The 24,654-nt window shown below is 43.5% G+C and overlaps 2 protein-coding genes across 20 annotated transcripts in view; one reads left to right on the top strand and one right to left on the bottom strand.

Moving 5' to 3' along the window:
• KATNB1 (katanin regulatory subunit B1) overlaps positions 1-20,865 on the top strand; it is a 33,727-nt gene extending 12,862 nt beyond the window's left edge. For 6 of the 8 annotated variants that reach the window (XM_025171865.2, XM_007436232.4, XM_025171863.2 and 3 more), the window contains exons 4-20: positions 1,389-1,506; positions 3,417-3,517; positions 4,161-4,202; positions 6,333-6,416; positions 6,572-6,687; positions 8,456-8,527; positions 8,735-8,885; positions 9,192-9,379; positions 9,478-9,608; positions 10,176-10,226; positions 11,021-11,097; positions 11,467-11,586; positions 13,209-13,358; positions 16,127-16,203; positions 16,688-16,762; positions 19,014-19,130; positions 20,074-20,864. In XM_025171865.2, coding sequence (XP_025027633.1) covers positions 1,389-1,506; positions 3,417-3,517; positions 4,161-4,202; positions 6,333-6,416; positions 6,572-6,687; positions 8,456-8,527; positions 8,735-8,885; positions 9,192-9,379; positions 9,478-9,608; positions 10,176-10,226; positions 11,021-11,097; positions 11,467-11,586; positions 13,209-13,358; positions 16,127-16,203; positions 16,688-16,762; positions 19,014-19,130; positions 20,074-20,206 — 1,803 coding nt within the window. In that variant the 3' untranslated portion in view covers positions 20,207-20,864. Of the gene's footprint in view, positions 1-994; positions 1,068-1,388; positions 1,507-3,416; positions 3,518-4,160; positions 4,203-6,332; positions 6,417-6,571; positions 6,688-8,455; positions 8,528-8,734; positions 8,886-9,191; positions 9,380-9,477; positions 9,609-10,175; positions 10,227-11,020; positions 11,098-11,466; positions 11,587-13,208; positions 13,359-16,126; positions 16,204-16,687; positions 16,763-19,013; positions 19,131-20,073 lie in introns of those variants that run through there. The other 2 variants (XM_025171868.2, XM_088135518.1) reach the window with 2 other exon arrangements.
• A 1,485-nt stretch (positions 20,866-22,350) lies between these two features.
• Positions 22,351-24,654, bottom strand: part of KIFC3 (kinesin family member C3) — a 47,878-nt gene continuing 45,574 nt past the window's right edge. For all 12 annotated transcript variants that reach the window (XM_088135509.1, XM_088135508.1, XM_007436227.4 and 9 more), the window contains one exon: positions 22,351-23,621. In XM_088135509.1, the coding sequence (XP_087991635.1) occupies positions 23,596-23,621 (26 nt within the window). In that variant the 3' untranslated portion in view covers positions 22,351-23,595. The remainder of the gene's footprint in view (positions 23,622-24,654) is intronic.

Below are 24,654 nucleotides of genomic sequence, written 5' to 3'. Positions count from 1 at the left end.
AAAATAAATTTGGATAGCATTAAATGCTGGCAGAATGTTTGTGGGTAATGATATTTTGCAGTCCAGTATTTAGTTAAGGAAAATTAGTGAGAATTATTTTTAATTTTGATACAACAAAGGCTGTAATTAATGATTACCCAGCCCCTGTGGCTGTAAATGGCTCCGAGGCTTATTTGTGAACCAGGCCACCATGGCTTCCTTAGCAAACAATAACCTGAGTTAAGACTGCAAAACCAGCTGGAGTTTCATCAAAGAATGTTGTACTGCATTAGGAAAAGAGGGACTCCTAAGTTGTTAGGCAGCTTTTAGGATTGATACTTAGGAACCTGAACCCAGTCGCTGCGTGGTGAGTTTGGACTGCTGGTATTTCATCTTCAGATGGAGGCTGGATTGGTTGGCTCCCCAGCTCACTTTTACAGTAGGAATCCCCAGTCTCCTGGGGCTGCTGTGAAGGCCAGTGAAGCAACCTCCCTACCCCACAAAAGGCCCAGTAACTTTTGTCCTGTTAGGAGAGAAAATACATAGCTACTAGAAGATGGCATTGGCATTGGCTTTTCCAGAGCATTGGTAGTCCAAGGTTAAGAAATTGAGGGTGACAAGGGAAGTGTCCAGTAGGAGGACCCTGGCTTTATGTCAGCCATGCAGTATTGAATCAACAGTATAACCACCACTGTAATAGTAGCACATTGTTTAGTTATAAAGTCATATAAACCATCCCAACAGTTTCCTTTGGTATGTTAAAACACACAGTAGCAGTCACTTCCACAAATGGAGACTGATTTAGTTTCCATAGCAAACTCTACAGCACATTACCAGATGGTCATTCCCAAGACTCTTTTCTTTATTGAAAAATAGTACTGATTAATTTTACCAAGGAATAATCCAAACGTATATTTCCTATGTGCCAGCATGACACCCAAACCTGTATTTCCTTCTGGCTCAAAGAAATGGATCTTTTTTCCATTGGACAACATTTGTCTCCTTGCTACCACAGATATCCCTGGAGCTGAACAGCTGTAGATGCTCTTTTTAACAGAGCAGAGAGATTCTGTCTTTCCATGGCACAGGTAACAAGAGAATTCAGAGGCAGAAATAGCAGCTGGTAACAGGAAATATTTATAGTAATTTATTTTGCAGCCATCTCTTTAAACTTTTCCACAAAAAAATCAGGAAGTGTTTATTGTTTAATAAAACTAGCAAGTTGAAATAATTAACTTTTGCATAATTTTGACCTGGCTTTGCACCAAAAGGCAAAATTAAGGCACCTGTATCTCAAAGATCTTTTTTAATGTGCTGCTATTGCTCAGATCCTTGTTTCATGACCAACTTGACTGTTGTGGCTGGCACCCCTCCCTTCAGTTGGCTGACTCTTGCTTTTTCTTGTTCAGAGTCTAACCGGTCACACAACGCCAGTGGAGAGTGTGAAGATAAATACAAATGAAGAGCTCATTGTTGCAGGATCTCAGTCAGGTTCCATTCGGATCTGGGACTTGGAAGCTGCCAAAAGTAGGTCTGAAAGAAGTTCTGGCACCTTCCCTTGTCTAACTGGCCTGTAGAAAGGATGCCAGTCAACTAAGTCTTGCTCTGAAGGTTACAAGGGCATTTACTCCTTCAGTCTTTCTCAGATAAAAGTCTATAGTTGATCTCGGTCTATTCTGTATGAGAACTGGGCGTACCTGGATTCTCCCATGTTGACCATAGCGAATAATAAAGAGCTTTGAGCCATAGATTTCCTTTCTGTGCCACGCAGTAGCTTTGCCTTAAGAAATCATAACACAGGAAACAGAAATACAACATGGTCTTTAGCTTTTCTATTTCACATAGATATTTATTCAAACTGATTGGTGGTCTTGTTTAGAATTAAATCTTAGTTAAAAGTGGAAACTATGCAATTATTAACAGAACTGATTCTCCTTGAAGCAACAGAGAAAAGTTGTGCATAGATTAGGATCTCATTTGATAAATATTTATAGTATAGACACATAATACATCCTTTGCAGCATTTTTGAAACATCATGGCATGTAATATGCTTATGTTTAGTATCTGCAGGGTACCACTTTTCAGAAAGCATAAAAATGAATTGCTAGTATTAATCAGACAAATAGAGCCATGCTTAATTAGATAAAAATGACTAAGTGGAGGATTAGTTCTTAAGGAAGCATGTGGTATTTCAAATAATATAGAAAGGGTTCTGGCCTGTAGGTTCATTTCTTGGGACCAGCTCTTCTCCATCTCTATCAGTCTCCATCTGTGAGCTGTGGATAAGTGTAAAAAATGCATACATGTAGAATTATGAAAAATACTGCAGTTACAGCAAGAACTATTCTTACAAGGATTAGCAGATGGAAAAACAATTATGTCCTGAAATGATCAGGTAAAGGTATTGGTTAATAGAAGCACCACAGAACTTTATTTGTATTTGAGGAAAAAAACAATCACTAGGTATATCTGTTTTTTTTTTTTAATGTTTTGAAATAAAAAGATAGTCTAATAGGTTGGTCAATTGCAACCTAAAAGCAGCAAGCAACACCACATCATCTTACTCAGGAAGATTTCATCCACTTCTCTTCTATAAACTCCTTATGTATGGAGGAAATAGCAGAGGTCTAGAAGCAAGTGCTTTATAAGAAAAGGGTAATGTGGAATTAGGGAAGATTTTGCCCACTGGACTGGCTGTTCTGCATAGTTTCTTGGCCTCCTGTCTTTTTCTGAAAAATGAATTCTTCCTGGGGTCAGGAAGATGATGTCTAGTCAGAAGTGTTGCTCTGTTGAGTAGAAGTTTGCCCTAGTTACAAGCATCTAGAAAGTCAGCCCAAGCAATCACCAGGTCAGCTGTGTTTGGTTTCTCTGATTTACTCCAATGCTAATGGGAGAGACTGGACTATGGACTCTCATTAAAGATAATTGCTTCTGTAATTAGCATATTTTTCCCACTACTATAAAAATACTTTTAATGATTTCAGTACTTGACTGTTGCCTGGTAACGTTTGACTAGTCAGTTGACCAAGAAGTTGGAGCTGTATGTTTTTATCATTCAGATATAAACTATTATAGGAAGTAAATCCTGTTTGTCTGGCATTCAAGCCTCTATAATTTTGCACAGCAATATGTGGCCTCTTGTGACAAGTTTATAACAATCAAATATCCTTCCCCATTGATTTCTTCAGTTATAGAAAAATGATCCTAATTTGACATACAGATTCACCTTTAAGAAGTTGCATTTTGATTCAACTTTACAATAAATTATTTATCTTTTATTTATATATCACATTTACATAGCCACCCATCTCACACAAACCTTAACCAAATAAAACACAAAATTATATCAACCATGTTGTCTGGTATGCATTTATCACTGGCAGAACACTAGCGTCTTTTTAGAGCATAATTTTCTTCCCCTGAATTTCCTCTCCAGTTCTCCGTACATTAATGGGCCATAAAGCAAATATCTGCAGCCTAGATTTCCATCCTTATGGAGGCTTTGTGGCTTCAGGGTCCCTGGACACCAACATTAAGGTAAGGCCAATACATCTGCCACTCTCTGCGTGGCCTTGCAGAATGATGATGAACGTTTGCGACAACAGAAGCGGACACGGTGGGGGATCCTGCTTGAGGTGTAGGAATTAATGGTCAGTTTCCTCAAGAAGCTGCTTGCGGTTCTTGGTTTTCGTGAGTCTTTTTGCCACTTTTGAATCTCATTGCTACAGTCAGCTTCTTGTTCATCCTACTGTAGTCCATATTTCTCCTGGGCCATCAAATGAAAATGGGGAAGGGTTACGCTGCTTGGCCAGAGATCTGAAATGCACATTTGCTTGTATATTGTTCTATGTAACCATGAACAAAGGATACTTTTCCTCCAACATGGTGATAGATATCCATTTGTAGAAGCCAACAACAGCCAGATCTGGGCACCATTATCACAAGGTAGGAGGAGGAGTGCAGGAAGTGCCATAAGAAAAGAGAAAGATGCTTCTTAGTGTCAGAATGCAAGTTGGGCATTCAAATATCCCTTTCAAATTATATTAGCTCTATGCTTTCAAACAGTTATTCAGTCCCAGATCAGAAATCAGGACTTCTTAGTTTAAGACAAACCTTGATTGATCAGGATATTTAATTTTTTTTTCTTTTAAAAAGAAACAGTACTTTTTCTTTCATGCAGCTTTGGGATGTAAGAAGGAAAGGTTGTGTCTTCAGGTACAAGGTAAGAAGAAAACCATGTTCTCTTTCAACTGATATCCTGAAATCCACTTTTGCAATGCATAACATTTATTGGGACAATTTGAAAAGCTTTATGAATCAGGAATGATAAATATACTTGTATTCTAATAAAGAGAAAGCAGAATATTAATCCATTTTCCTGTAGGATAAAGTATGCCATTTTATTTATTTATCAAATTTATATGCTGCCCATTTCCCCCAGAGGGCGATTCTGGGTGGCTCACAATTAAAATCCAAAACAGTAAAAACAATGAAAATGTAAATATCCATATTAAAATTAGTTAATAACAATTCTATATAAAAAGACTATATACAATTCAAGATGATGGAGGAAGTGGTATTGATTATTCCATCAGCCAATTCCAACAGTGCGAACCCCCATCAGGCCCCCAGGCCATCTGGCATAGCGATGTTTTCACACTTTTCTGGAAGGCCAGGAGAGTGGGGGTGGACTGCACCTCAGGAGGTCAGCTGTTCCACAGGGCAGGGGCCACAGCAGAAAAGGCCTCTTCCTAGACCCCACCAGTTGAAGCATCTTGACTGGTGGGGTCTGCAACATGCCCCTTCTGCCAGACCAAGTGGGGCAGGCTGATATAACGGGGGCAAGACAGCTCCTCAGATAACTTGGTCCTGTGCCGTGAAGGGCTTTAAAGGTAATAACCAACACCTTGAATTGGACCCGGAAGCAAACTGGCAACCAATGCAGCTTGTGTAACAGAGATGTTATATGTGCCACCCTAGGGGTGTTCAAAACAGTCTGTACCACTGCATTTTGCACCAGCTGTAGCTTCCGAATACTCTTCCAGGGTAGCCCCATGTAGAGGACATTGCAGTAATCCAATCAGGAGGTGACCAGGGCATGAGTGACCACACAGAGGGCCTCCTGATCCAGGAAGGGGCATAACTGACACACACCACGAAGCTGTGTGAAGGCCCTCCTATCTACGACTGCCACCTGCTCTTCAAACAGGAGTCGTGAGTCCAAGAGGACCCCCAGATTACGCACCAGTTCTGTCTGGGGTAGTGCGACCCCATCTAGAACCAGAGATGATAAGCTCCTAGATCTTGAGGCTCCCCGCACCCACACCCACTCCGTCTTACCAGGGTTCAGTTGAAGCCTTTTTAATTGCACTTACAAGAAACTCTTTTTCCTGATGCTTCTTACTGTATTAGACACATTTTTGGAGGTGTGGATGCTGGACTGTGACTGTAAGAAAGATGTGATTTGATTTGGAGGCATGCCATTTCACATGAAACGAGCCTGAAAAGCTAGAAGTCCCAAGTCAGAAATCACAACTTGTTAGCTACTAGTTCAGCATGAAACAGGAGCAGAAGAGTATTTATGGTTTAAAAATATGTTTCAATGAGAGTCGCTTAATGCACCAATATTTTATTTATGCATTAATTTACACAGTGTTCAGATCTGATGTTAAATCAGTATTATGGAACATTAGCATCTTTCTTTAAAGTAACTGTTGTGCTGATAGCACAAGACATACATGTTAACGTCCTTTGCCCTCAGATCACGTAGCAGCTGTTCTGAGGCAAAAGACCAATCTAATGTGTGTCCACCCATAAGAGTTGTAGCCATGATGGTCTGGGATGAGCCAGTGGTTGTCATGGTGACCATGAACTCCTAGGCTGCCTCTGAAGTCAGCCCCAGGGAGGGCAGGTTGGGTTCCCTCGCAGCTCCCCCTGCCACCATTCTGTGAGATCCAGGGCTTGGGGAGGGCGCTGCTGGGCAACAGGCAGAACGGTATAATAGGAGCAGTCCTGTAAGAGGGAGGCAAGATCTTTTTGCAGACCTTTGCCTGAGAACCTTTTATGAGCTTAAGTGCTGTAGAGGGACTCCGGTTAGAAAGTATGTGGCCTCTCCCCTCTTTCGGTGCCCTGTGCTGCCTTAACTTACTCCTGGGGAATCTCTCTGAGGTGTCATTATCCTGGGTGACTTTGAGCAAATCATTCTCTCTCAGCCCAACCTACCTCATCGGGTTGTTGTTGTATAAAAATGGGAGGAGCAGGTATTTTGTATGCTGCCTTGAACTCTTGAATGAAAGGCAGGATGCAAGTCTAAGAAATAAACAAACCTGCTGGGCCTGTTTTCACTTTGCAGGGCCACACCCAAGCAGTTAGGTGTCTCCGGTTCAGTCCTGATGGGAAATGGTTGGCATCTTCCTCCGATGATCACACAGTGAAGGTAGATGTGCCGTGCGGCCCAGAACCCTCTCCTTCTCCGTCTGTCCCTTTGATGGCAGTTTAGGCCATTTAGCAGCTTAGCTGATGCCAGTGGAATTTACTCTGACCCATCAACACTCTTGCAAGAAAAGCTTTTGTGGTTCTTTCCCTGTCTAGTTGTGGGACCTGGCTGCTGGGAAGATCATGTTTGAGTTCACAGGACACACTGGACCAGTCAACGTCATTGAATTCCACCCCAATGAGTACCTTTTGGCCTCGGGTAGCTCCGACAGGTAAAAAAAGCTCTCGCTGGGGAATAAAGGGCATTGGCGTGAGATGCTGTATTGTAGTACCAAGAAAGTGGCAGAAGATTTGCCAAGGGCTTGTTGGAATGTGTCATAATTTTGCTTGCAGACTTTGAATTGTTGATGTGCGTGGGAAAGCCTTTTTGTTCGCCAGTCTGGAAGCTGGTGCTGCAGAAAGAAGTCAGGATTTGCCTTTGTGGATTCCCCATATTTTCCATATTGTTGAAATCTACATGAAGCTGTTGGGGAACGTAACTTACTGGAGTTTGTATCCTCTTTGTGCTCTTCAGTTGCTCCCCAGGCTTCCTTCACTACTGGGAAACTGTAGAATCCTTGAACAGCTCTCAGGATTCAGTAACTGCTTGGCATAAACAGAGGTGTTGCTAGAGGTGCTGATGTTAAATTGTCCTGCTTGGTTGTCAGTGTGTAAAATCTTTCCTGGTGGGGTTGTAGTCCCCTGAAGGATTCAGCTCTCTGCATACCACTTGGCCCAGATCCACCAGCACAGCCCCAGCAAAGTGTCTTTTCCTGCTGTAGAAGAGATGGCAGCAATATGGTGATCTCTTGTGCCCAGAAGGATTGTTCCTCCATCTGCTGTAACGCACACAAAATGATTGCTCAGAGAACTAGAACGGATTCAGCATTCAGCAGCAAAGCTTGCATTGAAATTTCGAGTGTGCTGCTCTCCTCCAGAGCCTCTGCCTTCTCCAGAATCTTAAGTGTTAGTTTGTGTGCCGTAGAAGTCTTGACTTCTGCCCTCTTTCGCCACTGGCTTTCCTCCCAAGTTATGTAATTTGGCTGTGGCTTTATTATTTTTGTTGTTGAGTGGATTGGCAACAAAGCAGGATTAAATTGTAGAAATATGTTTCTGTGTATCAAGTAACTTGTTGAGACAATTCCTTTTTGCTGCTTCTCCATTTATTTTTCAGAGCATCTGTGTTATGAAATCTTAGCCTATATTTCTTATACAATATCTGCTATCACTCAAAGCCAAAGGTTTCATTCTATATTTTTTTCTGATTTTATTAGCACTCCTGTATTATTAGCACTCCTATATATTATCATATCTTCTGGTTGTCATACTTACATTATATTCTAATGTTTAAAAAGCCAAAGGTCCTTGTAATCCTTCTTAAAGCTTCCTTCCTTCCTTCCTTCCTTCCTTCCTTCCTTCCTTCCTTCCTTCCTTCCTTCCTTCCTTCCTTCCTTCCTTCCTTCCTTCCTTCCTTCCTTCCTTTTTCAAATTTGTCACCGCCCATCTCACTGCAGAGTAACTCTTTTTTCTTTCTTTCTTTCATTAACAAATGTCAGTCTGCATTAAAAAAATGAAGCATTTTTACTGGGTTCAGCATGCTGGTCAGAGGGGTTACAGGTAGAACTTTACTAGGCAAAGATGAAGGGGAAAGCTGTTTGAACCCCACCCCCACCCCATGTTCATGCTCTTTCACGTTTCACACTTGGGCTTACACTTTGGCTGAGTTAGCTGCTTGCTTCTTTAGATAACAGAAATCTGTTTAAGGATATGGTAGTCTTTTTTTCCTCACTTAGGGATTCAGGCAAATGGCAACTCTCTTTAGGATCCCAGAAATAGAGAAATGAGATGTGAGAGGAGCATGAAGTTGGATCTCTGGGGCTGGCTCTTGCTGTAAACAAACAGTGAAGAAAGACAACTGGTTTGACTTCCCATTGCTTCGAAGATGGGATTGGAGATGCCTGCGCTTTCACCTCCTTAAGGTTTTGTTTTGTTTTCTGATAGGACAGTCAGATTTTGGGACTTGGAGAAGTTCCAGACAGTGAGTTGCATCGAGGAAGAGGCCACGCCTGTTAGGTAAGGGCTCCCTTTTGATGCAACATATGTTTGTCACCAGGAATGGTGGTGGCGGCGGCTGGTTGTTCTTGTTGTTATTTAAGGTGTTTCCTCTCATCGAGTGTGTGGATGCAGTGCTTCACCTGGCCAATTTTAGGCTTCCCTTTGAATTTGGCAGCCCATGTTGAGTGGAATGGCACACTCATTGTTGCCTCTCCTCCCCTGCAGGTGCGTGCTCTTTAACCCCGATGGCTGCTGCTTGTATGCCGGCAGCCAAGATGCCCTGCGAGTGTATGGCTGGGAGCCCGAGCGATGCTTTGAAGTAGTCTTGGTGAATTGGGGCAAAGTGGCTGATTTGTCTATCTGTAACAATCAGTTGGTGAGTGAAGGAACTGCACAAAGCCACTCCGATTTCCTGACCTGATTCTGGCTCCAGTTGGTATGCTGCCACCACCAAAGGGCCTCAAGGTGGCAGGGGCAGGAACGGCAGGGCTCTGGCCCTCCCCAGCCCTGCTGCTTGCCAAGGCAGCCTTCAGCAAATGCAGCAGCTTTCCTTCCCTCTTGGAAGCCCTAATCTTCCCAGCGGCTTTGACAGAGGGTAGCTATCTTGACGTACAACTGAAGCTTTTTCTAGACGATCTTTGCGGATACCTAACATTCTAAGAATGCGGATTCTTTCTGTTAGATTGGCGTTTCTTTCACCCAAAGCACCGTCTCTTCATATGTTGTGGACCTCAGCAGAATCACAAAATGTGGGTCTGGACTCCATGGGCTGGTCAGAGATGACAAACCTCTGACTCAGCCCCCATCTGTGGGCTCCTCCCTACGACGAAACTATGAAAGGCCAGCAACTACCTGCAGCAAGCCCCAGAGGTAAGGGGGCTGGACGTCTTGGGAAGACGGGTAGGCAGAGGGCTCCCAGGTGCTGGAGCTTGGCTTACTGGTCTCTGTCTCTGTCTCTCATGCCTCAGAGTGAAACACAGCTCGGAGAGTGAGAGGCGCAGTCCAAGCAGTGAGGATGACAGGGAAGAAAGGGAATCCACTGCAGAGATCCAGAACTTAGAGGATTACAAAGAGATCTTCCAGCCAAAGAACTCCATCAGTGAGTGCTGTTGAAGTCACCTGAGTCAGACTTCAACATTCTTGAATTAATTTGGCTTGGCTTTGGGGCAAAACCTGTGCATAAATCTTTCCAGTTTTTAAAGCCTTATCTTTATGAAGCAGATATGAATGCACATTCCATACAACTCTAGCTGGCTTAGTAAACTTCAAGAGGTTGCAGGTTACTACAAAATAGTTGACCCAGTAGTCATTTAGATTTTGAGATATGTCATAACATCTGAGTTTTCAGGTGGATCTTTAGCAAGAGTTTTACTGCTCATATATGTTGAGTATATACTGTTGGAATATTGTTGGAAGAAGCAATCAATATTCCAGCGATGAGTTAGATACTGTTTGGAATTACAAACTTTTCATTGCTAATCTTCTTGTGCATGTGGTATCAGAAGATTCTGGTGATTTTAATGTGGGAAGTGCCCCTTAGTGTTAATAGACAGTGCAGGAGTGTTGTATTACAGTCAAGCTAGAGATCAAGAATAATCTCATCTCTTGTGTAACCTCCATGAAAAAGAAGAAAGTTCCAGTTGAAGTTGGACTTTTGTCTTTATAGCACGGACTCCACCCAGCAAGAGTGAGCCTTTTCCTGCACCTCCAGAAGATGGTGAGTTAGGACTTTCTTTTTAAGGAGTATACAGAAGGGCTTTATACATGCATAAGATTCTTGATATCACATGGATGTTTGTAAAAGATAAATTTGAACACTGGTTTTGTTTTGTTTTTTGCTTTATCTTCGGTATTCCTTGCACTCAGTGAAAATAATAGAGGAAGGCATTCAACGTACTGGTCAGTTCAGTTCTTGGGTGTCTTCTTTGCTCTAAAGATTGCATTTGATCCCTAAGGGTTGCAATCCAGGACACAGGAGAGCAGAGGGCTTTGTAGCTCAGCCTTCTGTGATCTCCGTGAACAGCTGGAGGTCTCAGGGAAGCACACAAGCAGGACACATGCCCTGATCTTTCCCTGTGTGTTCTGCAGCAGTTCATAGGGTGGTATCCTGCCTCCCTGACTGGAAGTAATACACAACTGGGAGCCATTGATAGCCTTCTCTTCCCAGGGTTTTTGCTCCATGAGTCAGTTAAGTCTCCCTTGGAAGCTGCTCATCCCAGGGTCCATCACCCTGTTTTGTGGGACTGAATTCCACACTTTAACTGTGTGCTCTGTGAAGAAATACCTGAGATTTTGAGGGCAGAATGAAAACTTCTCATCTGCATTTTTCACACTGTGCATGATTTGATGTACCTTTGTCAAGCTCTTTTTTATGCACTGCCTTTTCTAAGCTTAAGAAAGCCCCAATGCTGGAACTTTTCTCCAGAGGACTTGTGCCCTTCCTCGAACCAGCAGCAGTGTTTTTTCTGCCTCTTCCAAGAGACCCTAAGTCCTTACTCCCTCTCCCTCCAGAGGCTGTACTTGCCAAAGAAGCCTCAAGGGCCAGTCAAGCAGTAGACACCGAGTCCCCGTTGCTGCGCCAAGAGAGTGTAAGTGCCTTGCCGTTTCAGCCTCTCCTCCTCCCCACCTTTAGTTGGGGCTTCAGGGCTGCTCATTTGGGGATGGAGGCAACTACATTCTCCATGGAAACCTTTAGTTGGTTCTGTCCAAATGTGGGTGAAAGCAAATGAGTTGCCAAATGGGGGTGGTCTTCCATTGGCTTCCCTTCAGGGTCTTGGGACTTTGAGCTGGCCAATCGGGCATTGCTGATACTTAGTGAGGAGAGAACGCTTGAGCGTGCAGCCCTTTTTGACAAAGGGCATACTTAGGCCTTTGAGCAAGGTAGAAGCAGGAAGACAGTCGGTGGCTATCTCTGCTCTTGAAAGCTTGCATGACTGGCATGTCATTCCCCACTGCAGACGGACCCTGTTCAGAGGCGGCCCATAGCCGCCTCAACACCAATAACCAGGGTGGAGCCCTCGGTGATTCCGGCTGCCAGGAATGAGCCTATTGGGCTGAAGGCCTCTGACTTCCTGCCGGTATGTTTCTTGCGTGCAAAAAAAGAGGTTGGGAAGAAACAGCAGCTAAGCGAGGGAGTGTTTATTGGTTTGACCAAAGGGGGAACATTCTTTAGGATGTAAACAGCAAACGGCTTGCCTTCTGTATGGCTGCACCCACACAACAGGCTTAGCTAGATTATGCCAAGGCCCAGTGACTGCATTCAGACATGCTAATAAGCCTGGATAGTTTTAACCCTGGCATTTTTTAAGATAAATTAAATTTGTTGGGTTAGCTTCTGGTTTGATGTGATGTACACACCCAGAAAATGAGTCAGTTCATTTCAGGGCTTGTTAGGTGATATAAGAATGGTCGGGAGAGATTGGGCAATAATTCAGTGACACACACAAACCAACCCCCGCCCCCCCTCCCGGGCTTTCTGGCAAGTTCCCAAGAGAAACTGGAGAAAGAGGCAGCCCCAACTGTACTGGCACCCCAGAACATGGAAGAGGCATTGAGCCTTTGAGTGCATGTAGCCAGAAGTTGAGCTTCCTGCTTTATCTCTGAGAACCAGGGCCTTTGGATCTCACTGAAGAGCAAGAGAAGGAAGACGGATGACTCCAACCCACCCCCATCATCCTTAAGCAGGAAATGCAGGGAAATCAGGTCCCCACCTTCTAAGGGCTGTCTCATAAGGATCCTCCAGAAGCCGTGAGGGCAGAATATTGAACAGATGGCTTGTTTTTAGAACAGAGAAGCTATCACAATTGTGTTTCATATTCAAAGAGAACTTGTGGGTGAGAAAGGCCGTACGAAGTTTGCCAAGTGCATAAAAGCTCTGAAGTTTCTTCCAGGCCAGGCTCCTCTGTGCGTTTTGCATCCCAGCAAGTGTGACCAAATTCTTCAACTGAGACAAATCTATCCCTAAATTTGCAAGACCTAAAAATAATATATAATTTTAATAATACTGTATATTATTCTCTAAATAAAGGTAGATAGTTCTGATATTTAGAAGAAATTATAAATAATCACCAAGTTGTATAAAAAGCCATAAAATAAGATTCTCCAAAGAATTTTAAAATGGCATAAGAATTAAATTAAAATGTCATTGACATAGCTTATCCAAGCTAAAATGTAGCTTTTAATTTCCTCCTGTCCATTTAGTTTTTTTTTTTAAGGGGTATTAATAAAATTGTATTTAGAACAAAAGTGGGTGAGAGGATGAGTGAAAAACACCCAAGGAAGACAAAGGCAACTTTGTGATCCAGTACAGCATCAATTCTTAGTAATGTCCCTATTTTTACTCCGTATATATTCTGTGTAGTGTTTTTACTTATACTGACCACCAGGAGGTAGTATGTGACTGATTTGTCCTATATTGAGACTCCTCAGACATAGGTAACCAGATCTTTCTATGGGATTCAGGTAACAGGACAGGAGCAGATTTTTTTCTCTATCAGTTTATATAACCCTACAATGATCCACCTTATTGTCTCGATAGTTGCTTTGTTTCTAAGCTAAAACCTGTTAGCTATTAAGAAGAACCTAAACTAGGATGCATCCCTTGGTTATGACTGCTGGGGTGCGAAGTTGTTCTTTGCAAGCATTCATGGTCACCTCCCACCTAGCTTGGTGTATTTCCCTTTTGGCTCTGTACTTGCAGGCCATGAAGAACCAAGGCCTGACGGAAATTGTAGACGAGGAGGCCATGTCTCAGATCCGGAAGGGCCACGAGACAATGTGTGTGGTGCTAACCAGTCGCCATAAGAATTTGGACACAGTGAGGGCTGTGTGGAGTACCGGGGACATCAAGGCAAGCTGGCTGATGGCTTGGATGACAGGGTTTGAGGCTGGGTGGGTGCATTTGGTTCTTCTGACCGGGGTTCCAAGCTCTTGCGGCTGTGAACCTTCATACAGGACATTTGGATGTTGACTCCAGCATCCCATCACTAAGAAAGGTTCATTTCTCTATTGAGCTGATACTATAAACACTTGTTTTGCTAATAATGGGATATAATTGGGAAAAAAACAAGTTATATATTATGGTTAATTGACCAAGCAGAATCTCTTATTTCAGCATCCCAAAATCTTGTCCTAAGCCTTGTTCTTGCAAGAAGCAACACAATTTCAAAATCCCTAAATTTCAATCTCTCCTGTTTGTTATGATGCTCATCTTGAGAGGAAGGTGCCTCTCTGCAGATGTGGTCCTCTTGGGCAGCTGAGGCCCGTTGTTTTCTGCCTGAACCTAACCACCCTGTGTTATTGTACAGCTGAGCCTTTGGTTGGGAATCCTCCTGCTAACACTGTGCCTCAGTTCTGTCACCACAGTAGAGAACCACCATCATAGGAGCATTCGCTACCTGTTTCTTCACTGAAGAATTTTGTATTTCATTTCAGTTACTTCTCTGGCTATAATTCTTTGGTTACCATTTCTGATCTTGTTGGGTCTTTTTACCAAAGATCTCTTAGAGTACACTGTGTCCACAATTATTAGGCAAGTGAGTATTTTGACCATGTCATCATTTTATGCATATTTTCCACCTCCAAGCTATATAAACCTGAATGCTTATTGGATATAAGCGTATCAGGTGATGTGTATTTGTGTAATGAGGGAGGGTGTGGCCTAAGGAGATCAACGCCCTATATCGAGGTGTGCATAATTATTAGGCAGCTTCTTTTCCTCAGGCAAAATGGGCCAAAAAAACTGAACTGACTCTGAAAAGTCAAAAATTGTAAAAAGTCTTTCAGAGGGATGCAGCACTCTTGAAATTGCTAAGATATTGGGGCGTGACCACAAAGCCATCAAACGTTTTGTTGCAAATAGTCAACAGGGTTGCAAGAAACGTGTTGAGAAAAAAAGACGCAACTTAACTGCCAAAGATTTGAGAAGAATCAAACGTGAAGCTACCAGGAACCCATTATCCTCCAGTGCTGTCATATTCCAGAACTACAACCTACCTGGAGTGCCCAGAAGTACAAGGTGTTCAGTGCTCAGAGACATGGCCAAGGTAAGGAAGGCTGAAACTCGACCACCACTGAAAAAGACACGTAAGTTGAAACAGCAAGACTGGGCCAAGAAATATCTGAAGACAGATTTTTCAAAGGTTTTATGGACTGATGAGATGAGAGTGACTCTTGACGGACCAGATGGATGGGCCCGTGGCTGGATCAGTAACGGGCACAGAGCTCCACTTCGACGCCAGCAAGGTGGAGGTGGGGTACTGGTATGGGCTGGTATTATTACAGATGAGCTAGTTGGACCTTTTCGGGTTGAAGATGGACTCAAAATCAACTCCCAAACCTACTGCCAGTTTTTAGAAGACACTTTCTTCAAGCAATGGTACAGGAAAAAGTCTGCATCTTTCAGGAAGAACATGAAGTTTATGCAGGACAATGCTCCATTGCATGCATCGAAGTACTCCACTGCGTGGCTAGCCATAAAGGCCTCAAAGATGAAAGAATAATGACATGGCCTCCTTCCTCATCTGACCTAAACCCTACTGAGAACTTGTGGGCCCTTCTCAAACGGGAGATTTACGGTGAAGGAAAACAGTACACCTCTCTGAACAGTGTCTGGGAGGCTGTGGTTGCTGCTGCACAAAAAGTTGATCGTCAACAGATCAAGAAACTGACACACTCCATGAATGGAAGGCTTATGACTGTTATTGCAAAGAAGGGTGGCTATATTGGTCACTGATATTTTATTTGAAATGTCAGAAATGTTTATTTGTAAATTTTGAGTTGTTTATTGTTCTCACTTTAACAGATGAAAATAAACGAGTGAGATAGGGGAAATTTCGTTTTTCATTTAGTTGCATAATAATTCTGCACACTAATAGTTGCCCAATAATTGTATACACATAGATATGCTCCTAAGAGAGCCCAAACCTCACTTTTACTTTCTTAAATATTCAGGTTTGAGGTTTATTAACATTTTGGATTGACTGAGAGCACTCTAGTTGTTCAATAATGAAATTCATCCTCAAAAATACAACTTGCCTAATAATTGTGCACGCAGTGTATGTCCTAGTTGTGCTTTTGGGCTGTTGTGCCAGGATTGGAACAAAAGCACTTGTCCTGTGCCATGTGGGGAACTTGATCCCAGAAAAAACCCAACTTGAGTATATTCTGGAACAATGGTCTACCCAGGTGCAGACCCATAGATGGCCACTGCACAGATGACTGCTGCAGGTAAGCAAGCTGACATTCACCCTCTTGGCAGTCCAGAACTGATCTTCTGGTCAATATTGTCTTTGGCCTGGTGGTCCACATGAGTCTGGAAATTAGCTTGTGGGATGGGGAGTGACTCTTAGCTTGGCCTTCCTGTCTTAGCAGGATCTGCCCTTGGGTGAGTTCTTTCTGCCAAAGAGAGCAGGAAGTTGTCATGCAGAAGGAATATCTTTCCTTCTGTTTGACAAAATAGGTGCTGTTTGGTCTCTAGAAGCAAATTTATTAGAGGGTGAGGGATGCTGGGACTTGTGGTTCAACATCTGGAGTCACACTAGTCTCTGTTCCCACCTGCAACCAACTGAGTGAGGTGCCTTGCTGTAATCCTATCCTACCTCTGTGGTTTCTCCTCAGACTTCGGTAGACTCTGCTGTGGCCATCAATGACCTCTCAGTGGTTGTTGACCTTCTGAACATTGTAAACCAAAAGGCGTAAGTCTCAAGCTGCTTTTCTGCCTCGGGGAGGTTGGCTGGACTGCTTGGGTGCTGAGTGCCTGGATCTGAGTTCTTTTTACTTACTGCTTGCAAACCCTGGCATCGCAGAGAATTTGCTGGTGTTTGGCTGAGCTGCTGTAGTGTAAAATATGATTGGTTCCTTAGCATGTAGCACGCGTTGGATCTTACAGTCTCTCTCCTGTAAGAGGCCCGTATATTCTTCCTGGTCCTGTCTGGAAGGCACAGGGACGTATGGGTGGATCAGGGCACCGAGTTCTAATCTTCGGCTGATCTTGAAGCCACTCAGGCTTTCATTCCTGATGGGAAGGCAGCCTGCGGTCTGAACAGTTGGAGTCGGTCCATTTCACCTCCTGCTGACCATGGTTCTCCTCTGCTTCAGCCAAGACTTTGCAATCTCTGCCTGAGGGCTCAACAGAGTGAGGGGGACCATAGTGCAGTGTAATCTCTCTCCTTTTCCTAGATCTCTTTGGAAACTGGATCTGTGCACAGTTGTCTTGCCGCAGATAGAAAAGCTTCTGCAGAGCAAATATGAAAGGTAACCCTTTCTTCTGGTTGTAAGCTCCTTGTACTGTGTTAATGGTTGCTAAAACAGCAGCACTGGGTCAGGCCAAGCCAGGGTCCTGGGGATGCACCTTAACCTCAGAAGGGAGAGAGCAGTCCAGCTTGCCTGAGACACCGGTGCAGGCTCCCTGTAGAGGGAGGCTTCAGTTAAGGGCACACTTGCTGTTCAGGGGCCAGGTGAAAGGCAGCACTGAGCACAGTGAAGCTTTACATCTTCCATGTAAATAGAGTATGGCTAACATGGAGGCTTTACTTCAGAAGCAAGCATTGGAACAGGCCCATCTCAGCGCAGACAGTTCTACCACCTTGCAAGCGAAACCATAGCTGCAGAGAGGATTCCTCATCCCTAATCCTTTAATTGTTTCTTTCCTGCTGCACAGCGTTCCTCTCCTCCCAGATCAGAAGCACTCTGAAGCCTGAGGAGTCACAGCTTTCCCCTTGCCTCCCTCACACGCCTTGCCTTACTTTACAAATCTTTTCTGTCCTTCTGTTGCCCTTCATTCTGTTTGGGGAAGTTCTTTGCTGTCTGCCTAGAGCTCTTGATGCCTACCACTGGGGCTACTTCAGCCCTTCTGCTTAATTCCGGATTGTTCCCAAGGAAGTTAAATTGGACTAGTTTGGTCCTTACTGGTTGGTGACCTGCTGTGAACACCATTCAGACTGCAGAGGAGGTTATCGATGCTTTACAGTCAGACAGACATAGAAGTCCCTGAGTCTTTCCAGTTCTTTAACCAGTTCATTTGAGGGACTGTTTAATTGGTCCTGTTTTTTCCTATAAGCCTTTGATTAGGGATTTTGCTAAAAGCTTTCTGAAAATCAGCCAGATAACTTTTCCAAGGCAGTTTTTGCAGATGATCAGCTAGAACAAGGAGCCCCTTTTTTCAGCATGATGCTGGATGTGTATGTGCAGGTTACTTCATAACCACAGGCTCTGGGTTCACAAGCTCTTAGGGCAGGGCGAAGGAGAAATGAGAGTCAGTTAAATGGTATTCCAGAGAAAAATAGCTTATCACAAATGCACTGCAGCAACCCAGAACAGCAGAAAAAAGGAAACAGACTGCCCATACAACATCTTCCAACAAAATGGATACCCACATAAGTGCCTGACCACTCAACCCACTACAGCATGACCAACACAAGCCATGAAAAGGATAACACTGCCATACATCAAAAACATCTCAGAAACAGACTATTATAACCACACAGCATCACCGTAGCACACAAAATAACTAAAGCCCTCCAAAACATCTTGAGTAAACCAAAAGACCCAGTAGCCCAAGAATGAAAAACAGGAGTCAGCAACTGTATCAGCCACTATGTAGGACAGACGGGCAGAAGACTAGCAGACCGCTTCCATGAACACCATCTAGCAGTCAGAAGACACGATGAAAACTCCTTAATCTCACAACACATGGACAGACTCAACCACGGTTTCAGCTGGGAAACTCAGCATCCTAGACCAAGCTAAATCCAAAAACGCTAGGGAATTCCTGGAAGCCTGGCATTCAGACAAATCAGCCATCAATAGGCACACAGAGATAAACCATGTTTACCCACCATTCAAAAGAGACAATAAAAAAGCTAAGAAGGAAACAGACCAGAACACATCCTCTCCACCAGCTTTTACCCAGATAAGCAGGATTAACCCCAGGCAAACAATCAAGCAGAAAACAAGACCCTAATCAAGGAATTACCAAGGAGAAAACCACACCCCAGCCAACACTGACGGGGCAAGCAACTATACATAGAGAGCAAACCCCACACTCACACTGATGTTACCTAGTTGGGTAATGAAATGTCTGCAAGCAAACAACCAAGCTCAGAGAGCACCAAGGACTCCAGAGTTATCACTATTTCTTAAAAACTCTTTCAACAAAGCTCCATTTCATTTGTTCTCTCTGGGTCATAAGGCAGCCAAGAGCAACTGCCTTGCTTTCCCAAAAGGGTCCTGCTCCTTGGACAGCAGAGGAGTCCTCTGTTTGCAGCCAAGATGCTGAGCAAGGAGTCTCCTGGCAACTCATGAGGGAGTGACTCTCAGCAACACTTGGGAGGTACTAGGGGTCCTGAAGGGAGGCCTTCTTGATGCTGCATTTGAAGTGAAGGCCTTGGGAGGAGAATCAAAGCTGCTATGGTTCCATCTTTTTTTCTCCACCTGTTTATCCTCTTGGGGTGGGGGTTGGTTTTGAAACTGTTTCTTCTCCCCAATTCTCTTTCTCTTCTGTCAGTTATGTTCAGACAGGCTGTGCATCACTGAAGCTAATTCTGCAAAGGTTTCTGCCCCTGATCACAGACATCCTCGCAGCACCCCCATCTGTGGGAGTGGACATTTCCCGAGAGGAGAGGTAACATCTTTCTCTGCTGATCTACCAGGCTTCTGCACTTGTGATGCTGTGAATCCAGTCATGACCACCAGTAGCCTTGTCCCCCCTCATAACACTGAATCCCACAGATTTAGGGTAGAAATATCTAGACTTACACATAATGGGATCCAAGTATGTTCTGCCAAGGTTGATTAGATGCTTCTGATGGTGGTGTCATGTTCTTACTTGCCCCCACCAACTCAGAAAGCAAGATACTTCCAGAGCTTCTTTCCCAAGATATATTGAAAGAGAGGGTAAGGTGAAGTTGCAAACCCCTGGATTGTTTTGGCCCTTCAGAATCCACTTTATCTCCCAGGTTTGAAGACAGAGATGTTCTTGGTCTCTTCCTCATGTTCCTTGTGTGAACTGGTGACAAGAAGCCTGTTCTCCTAACCAATAAGGGAGGAATATCCAGACAGTTGGATGTGAAGTGCTGTCAGGCTCGGCATAGTTCCAAATGGCTTCTGCACTCCCATGTTCTTTTACCTTCTTTGAATACCTGCTCCCTCATTACCTATTAAAACACTAAAGATTTGGGAAGCAGAACATCATAAAGGCTGCCTTCCTCTGTGCAGCATTTCATGTTTGCCAACTGATATTAGTGTTTACTCTGAGCAGGGCCTTTATGGTGATGAGGGTGACATTACAATACAGCGCAGTGTTCAGTGCACTGCATTGCATTGCAGGTGAAATTGGGGATTGTCTCCAAGAGGACCTGTCAGCTCAATTGACATTGCTTGCTATGTACCCTCTTCCCGACACACCATTTTTTTTTTTGCCTGACTTCATGATGTAAATATCATTGCTTCAGCAGTGCTTTCCTCTGAAAGTGCAACCCTTTTTTCCCTAAAGATAAGTAAAATAATATTTTGAGCCCTCCAGGGTAGCGCGTCTCCTTTGCCAGTTAGTTTTCTTCTTGACCCAGGCTCCAGAAGTGCCGCGTGTGCTACAAGCAGTTGAAAACCATCAGCGCTTTCATCAAGAACCGGTCTGGCCTCAGTGGCCGCCATGGCAGCGCCTTCCGGGAGCTGCACCTCCTGATGGCTGTCCTCGAGTGACCCCCGCCACACCATCCGCCTGCCCTCAGCTGTTGCTTTGCCCTCCAACCCAGCCCGGCTTTGGAGATTCGCCTGGGGCCCATCTTCTTGTCCCCTTCCAGGAGGCTGCCAGGCTGCACACATCCAGTGCCTTACAGGCCACATTTCAAACCAGACTTTCCTGTTGTGGCGCTCACCTCCTTCCTGCACTGACACAGCTGCCTTCAGGTAAAGAGCCGAGGACGCACAGGCCCCATCCACTTCTGGCTGAAAGGCGCTCATTGCTCAGCATCCTCTTCCCACCAGCCAATAATGGTGGTAAACTCTTGACTTGTGTCCTTTCCAGCCATCTTGGGTTGGGTGGGCCTGGATCAGGGCCCCCTGTGCCTGGGGTGCGGCTGCACTGGGTCCTTTCCGTTTGCCTTCTGGCCTACAGAGTGTGAGCCAAGTTTTTCTGATAACAGATGACTCCGCTGCTGGCTTTTTCCCCTGTGGAATCGTCTCAGTGCTGGGGAGTAGAATGGTCTTTCCCGGCATTACTGGAGCCTGCTGGTCATACGATTGTAACTTATGACAAATTTTATTAAATGTTTGTAACTTTCATTTTGGAAATCTGTGTGGCTACATTCTGCAATTCAGAATAAATCCTCTTTCTTTATAACCTACTCTGGTTATATATGCTTACTGAAAATGGATGTTTTAGCTGAAGACAAAATAGCAGCGAAGTTTTTTAGCTGCAAACCTTTTGAAATCTCTTTACAGGGAAAGCATGCTGATGGCTGAAGTGAGTCAGAGTGTTCAGCTTGTGGTTTTTCTCTTAAATGCCACCTCTGCCTTAAGCTGAAGAGATTTCATCACGTCTTAAGCAAACGTGAACCTCCAAACTAGGTTTCAGTGTCTGAAATGTGTAACACAGTCATGAATCTCAGGGTTATTTTCACAACTCCGCGCAGAAGAACCACACTTTCCAATGCAGCAGTTGCTGCTTCAGCATCTTTCCAGGAAAATCATGGGCATGTGGCAGCTCACGGTCTCTTGGGGGTGTGAACAAAACACACAAAACTCCGGCTTTTTTCCCATCACCTGCATAGCGTTCCTCCTCCTCCTCCTCCTCCTCCAAACTATTGGAAGGTTTATGCTGATGTGCTGACGTACCTATTTTTTTTAAAAGAAGTCTTCTGACAGACACACACAATGTCTTACATATATTACTTGATAGTCATTCCATTATTTCTCCACCCAACGCCTATTTCAAGCATCTCTAAACCGTAGTCCACCTTTGGGACTAGATTAAGATTAGATTGCAATCCTGAAAACAACAGCTATCCAGTTTTAAATTAACTTCCTTGTATTATTTTCAGAAAAGTTAGTCACTTACTGAAACACCATTTCTGTCTTCTGTTTGAAACTGTCTCTGCAGTTAGATGCAGTTGGGTTTTGCCAATTGAAACAGATGCTTGTTGCAATTACAAGTAGACCAGTAGTTTGAAACTTAGTTCAGATACTATTGTTTCTAAAGTCTCATGAAACCTATGAAGCCCTTGTTTTATAAACTGCGTCCAGAATCATCTACACAAGAGAGGATTCACTGAGAAAGGGTGCAGTGTAATTTAGAATTGCTCTGGAGATGGATCCCTGGGGGGATGGGCGTGAATTGCATAACCAAATTAAAACCTTACAAGTTTGGAATACTGTGAACACAATTTACACAAAATTTGTGAAATAAATTTTATAATAAATCAGCAATCATCACTAGTTTAAAACATGGGGGGGGTTGCATTGTACCCTTCTTCCTAGGCCACATGAAATATGCAAATCCTAATCCGTATTACAGCCTACTTCTCCACTTATAAGCTGTGGCTAATGGCTGGACAAGAGCTTTAAAAGAGGCATGAAATTAGGATCAACCTCTTCAACATCATACCTACATTACAGGGAGAGCTGTGTTAGTCTACGGTAGCAAAAATCAGTCTGGTAGCGTCTTTCAATTAACTTCATTGGCTTCTGTGAGCTGATGAAGGGAGCTGCTCCTCAGGAAAGCAGATGCCTTTTAGTACAATTTGTTAGTAGGGAAAAGTGCTACCAGACTCCTTCCAACATCTTAGCAGCAATAGCACCACTGCTACACCATAGAATCAGCCAAGACATCTTCACAGGGCTTCAAATGTTGGTCTATATTTTTATTTAAGTATTTTTGGGAACAGTCTGCAAGTTGGAAAAAAAAGTAGACATTTTTAGAGGAAATTTAGATAGGACTCCGTATTTCTGATATAGTAGTTGCAGAGCAGCTATCTCAACTTTTATTTGTAGATGTAAATTTTATATTTATACCAAAAAAAAAAAACAGGCTAAGTCATGCTGAGTACCAGTTTTTCTGTTTCAAGAAGAAAGAAGAGAGGAGGCGGCGGCGGCGGCTACCAAAAGTACCTTTCCTTTGCTTCATTCTTCTGGATTGTTTCAGCAGCCGCCAGCTTGTTTGTTCAGCTCAGTGTGTTCCAACCCTGTCTTCCAGAAGAACGGATAATCCTGGCTGAAGCAGAAGGTAAAACTACAGGGGCATCACTGACAGTCACCAAACATGACCTCACCTTGTATCATCTTGCGACTCCATAAATGGGTAGAGGATTTTAAGATACCAGTTTAGTCAGAGTAATAAGATTATCATCTTTGCCCACCAGCTATGCATATCATCTCTACCTAAATAATCCCCAGCTGGATGAGGGCCTAAATTTAACTCACTGCTTTATTCTGTTTTTTTTTCTTTCAAGTTTGTATGTCGTAGGAAATTGCCTAGTGCTATTGAGCTATTCATTGATGTCGTTCTTTCTCCAGAAAGCAGGGTAGAATGTAAAAAAATTGAAGCAAATCTATTTAATCTGTATTTTGCAGGAGCTCTAAGCTGACTATCCAACACTTACTCTATGACAGATTTTTTTAAAAATCTGGGAAGAGAAATGCCTTTAGCCTCTGCCAAGAGTTAATAGTACGCGAGACAAAAGTGTAACTCAGTATTCCTTCAACTCTGCCTGACTATATTTCAATTGTAGTTTTCATATTGCCCTTCAGTAGCATTTAAGATTGAGATGGCAGATAGATGGGTGCAACATTTTAGCAACTGGGTGCAACATTTTATTCAAATAAAAATGAAAGAGAAAGGAAAGGGTACATGAGCAGAGTGGGTTTAGAACCTCTGCTCTCTCTTAAAAAAAAAAAAAACTGTTAAAAATCATCTGTATCCATCAGGAAACAACCCTTTCCTGAAGTCCACATGGACCCAACCGCCCTGCCCCACTGCCAGCAGTGGATGGTCCAGACACCTGGACGTCTTTGTCATTCCCAGAAGCAGCCCCAGAAGCTGGCACGGTTTCCCAAAGTCCTCTCTGAAAACACCTTTTCCTCACAACCAGTTTTCACACAGGAATTGGCCTCGGTTTCCCTAAAACAAAGAAACAAATACATGAATTTGTTTGTGCTCTGGCAGGGAATTCCACTGAACAGAGATTTTAAGGAAATGTTGCCTTCCAACACACTTGCCATTTTGCTGCATGCACACCCAGGCTAGCCAGCTCCTGCGTGGTGCACCCAAAATTTTCCCTGTGCAGAACGTTCAGCGGATGGGAAGTTAAATCTAAATGACGCAGGCAGTCCATTTAGAATTGGGAGTTTGATTCAGGCTTAATTAATTATTCCTAGAATATACCCATTAAGGTCAATGGGAGAAGTAGTTCTACTGATTTTGTTTTGTCTTCTCAGCAAAATTAAATCTACTTTATTTCTTAATACTCTGGACATTTAAAAACAGCCAAACGTGTTCCATAACCCACTGGAACTAAAATCAGTTTAACCCATTCAGTAAGGATCATTGCTTCAATATCAAATCTGTGATTCCTGCACAGAAAGTGTTTCAGAAAATGAAGCAGTTTTTGCATCTGCAGCTGAAAGCATCAAAAAGAGATGATGAGAGATGGTGAGCGGGAAAAGCAGGTGCTTCTACAACCCAGCAGAGTATAAATCTTAAGAAACCAACCTTGGTGATCCAGATGCAAAGCAGGATAAATCTGCCACATTTCAGGAAAAGGAAACAAAGCAGGATAAAACTGCCATATTTTTACTTTTGTAAAAAAGTAAAAATATTTTTGTTTGTATATCTTTAGTGTATTTTAACATGCAAAGGACATTTATTCTCAGCCTCATTTTATTTTTTTCAGTTTTTTGTGTTCTGTAGGTTTTTTTTTTCTTGAAGGAAAATCAGGAGTGGAACTACAGAATTAAATCAGACTGAGAGGCAAATAACCATGCAGCGTCCCAGAAGCTGTCTCTACGAGACTAGAGCACTGGGCAGCACAAGGGGGGCCAGGTCACGTGACCAGGAGGGGGGCTTTCAGGAGAACAGCTGCAAAAATTGCTGCCCCACAGGATGCACGGGAATTTCCGTTCTCTGCGGTCCCAGACTGGATCTGGCCCATTTT

Source organism: Python bivittatus, unplaced genomic scaffold, assembly GCF_059951505.1.
Source record: "Python bivittatus isolate LINGU-HERP-01145 unplaced genomic scaffold, Pbiv_v1 ctg000170_np1212, whole genome shotgun sequence".
Taxonomy (NCBI): domain Eukaryota; kingdom Metazoa; phylum Chordata; class Lepidosauria; order Squamata; family Pythonidae; genus Python; species Python bivittatus.
The sequence above is the reverse complement of the archived record's forward strand: the minus strand, read 5'-3'. Positions and strand labels throughout refer to the sequence as shown.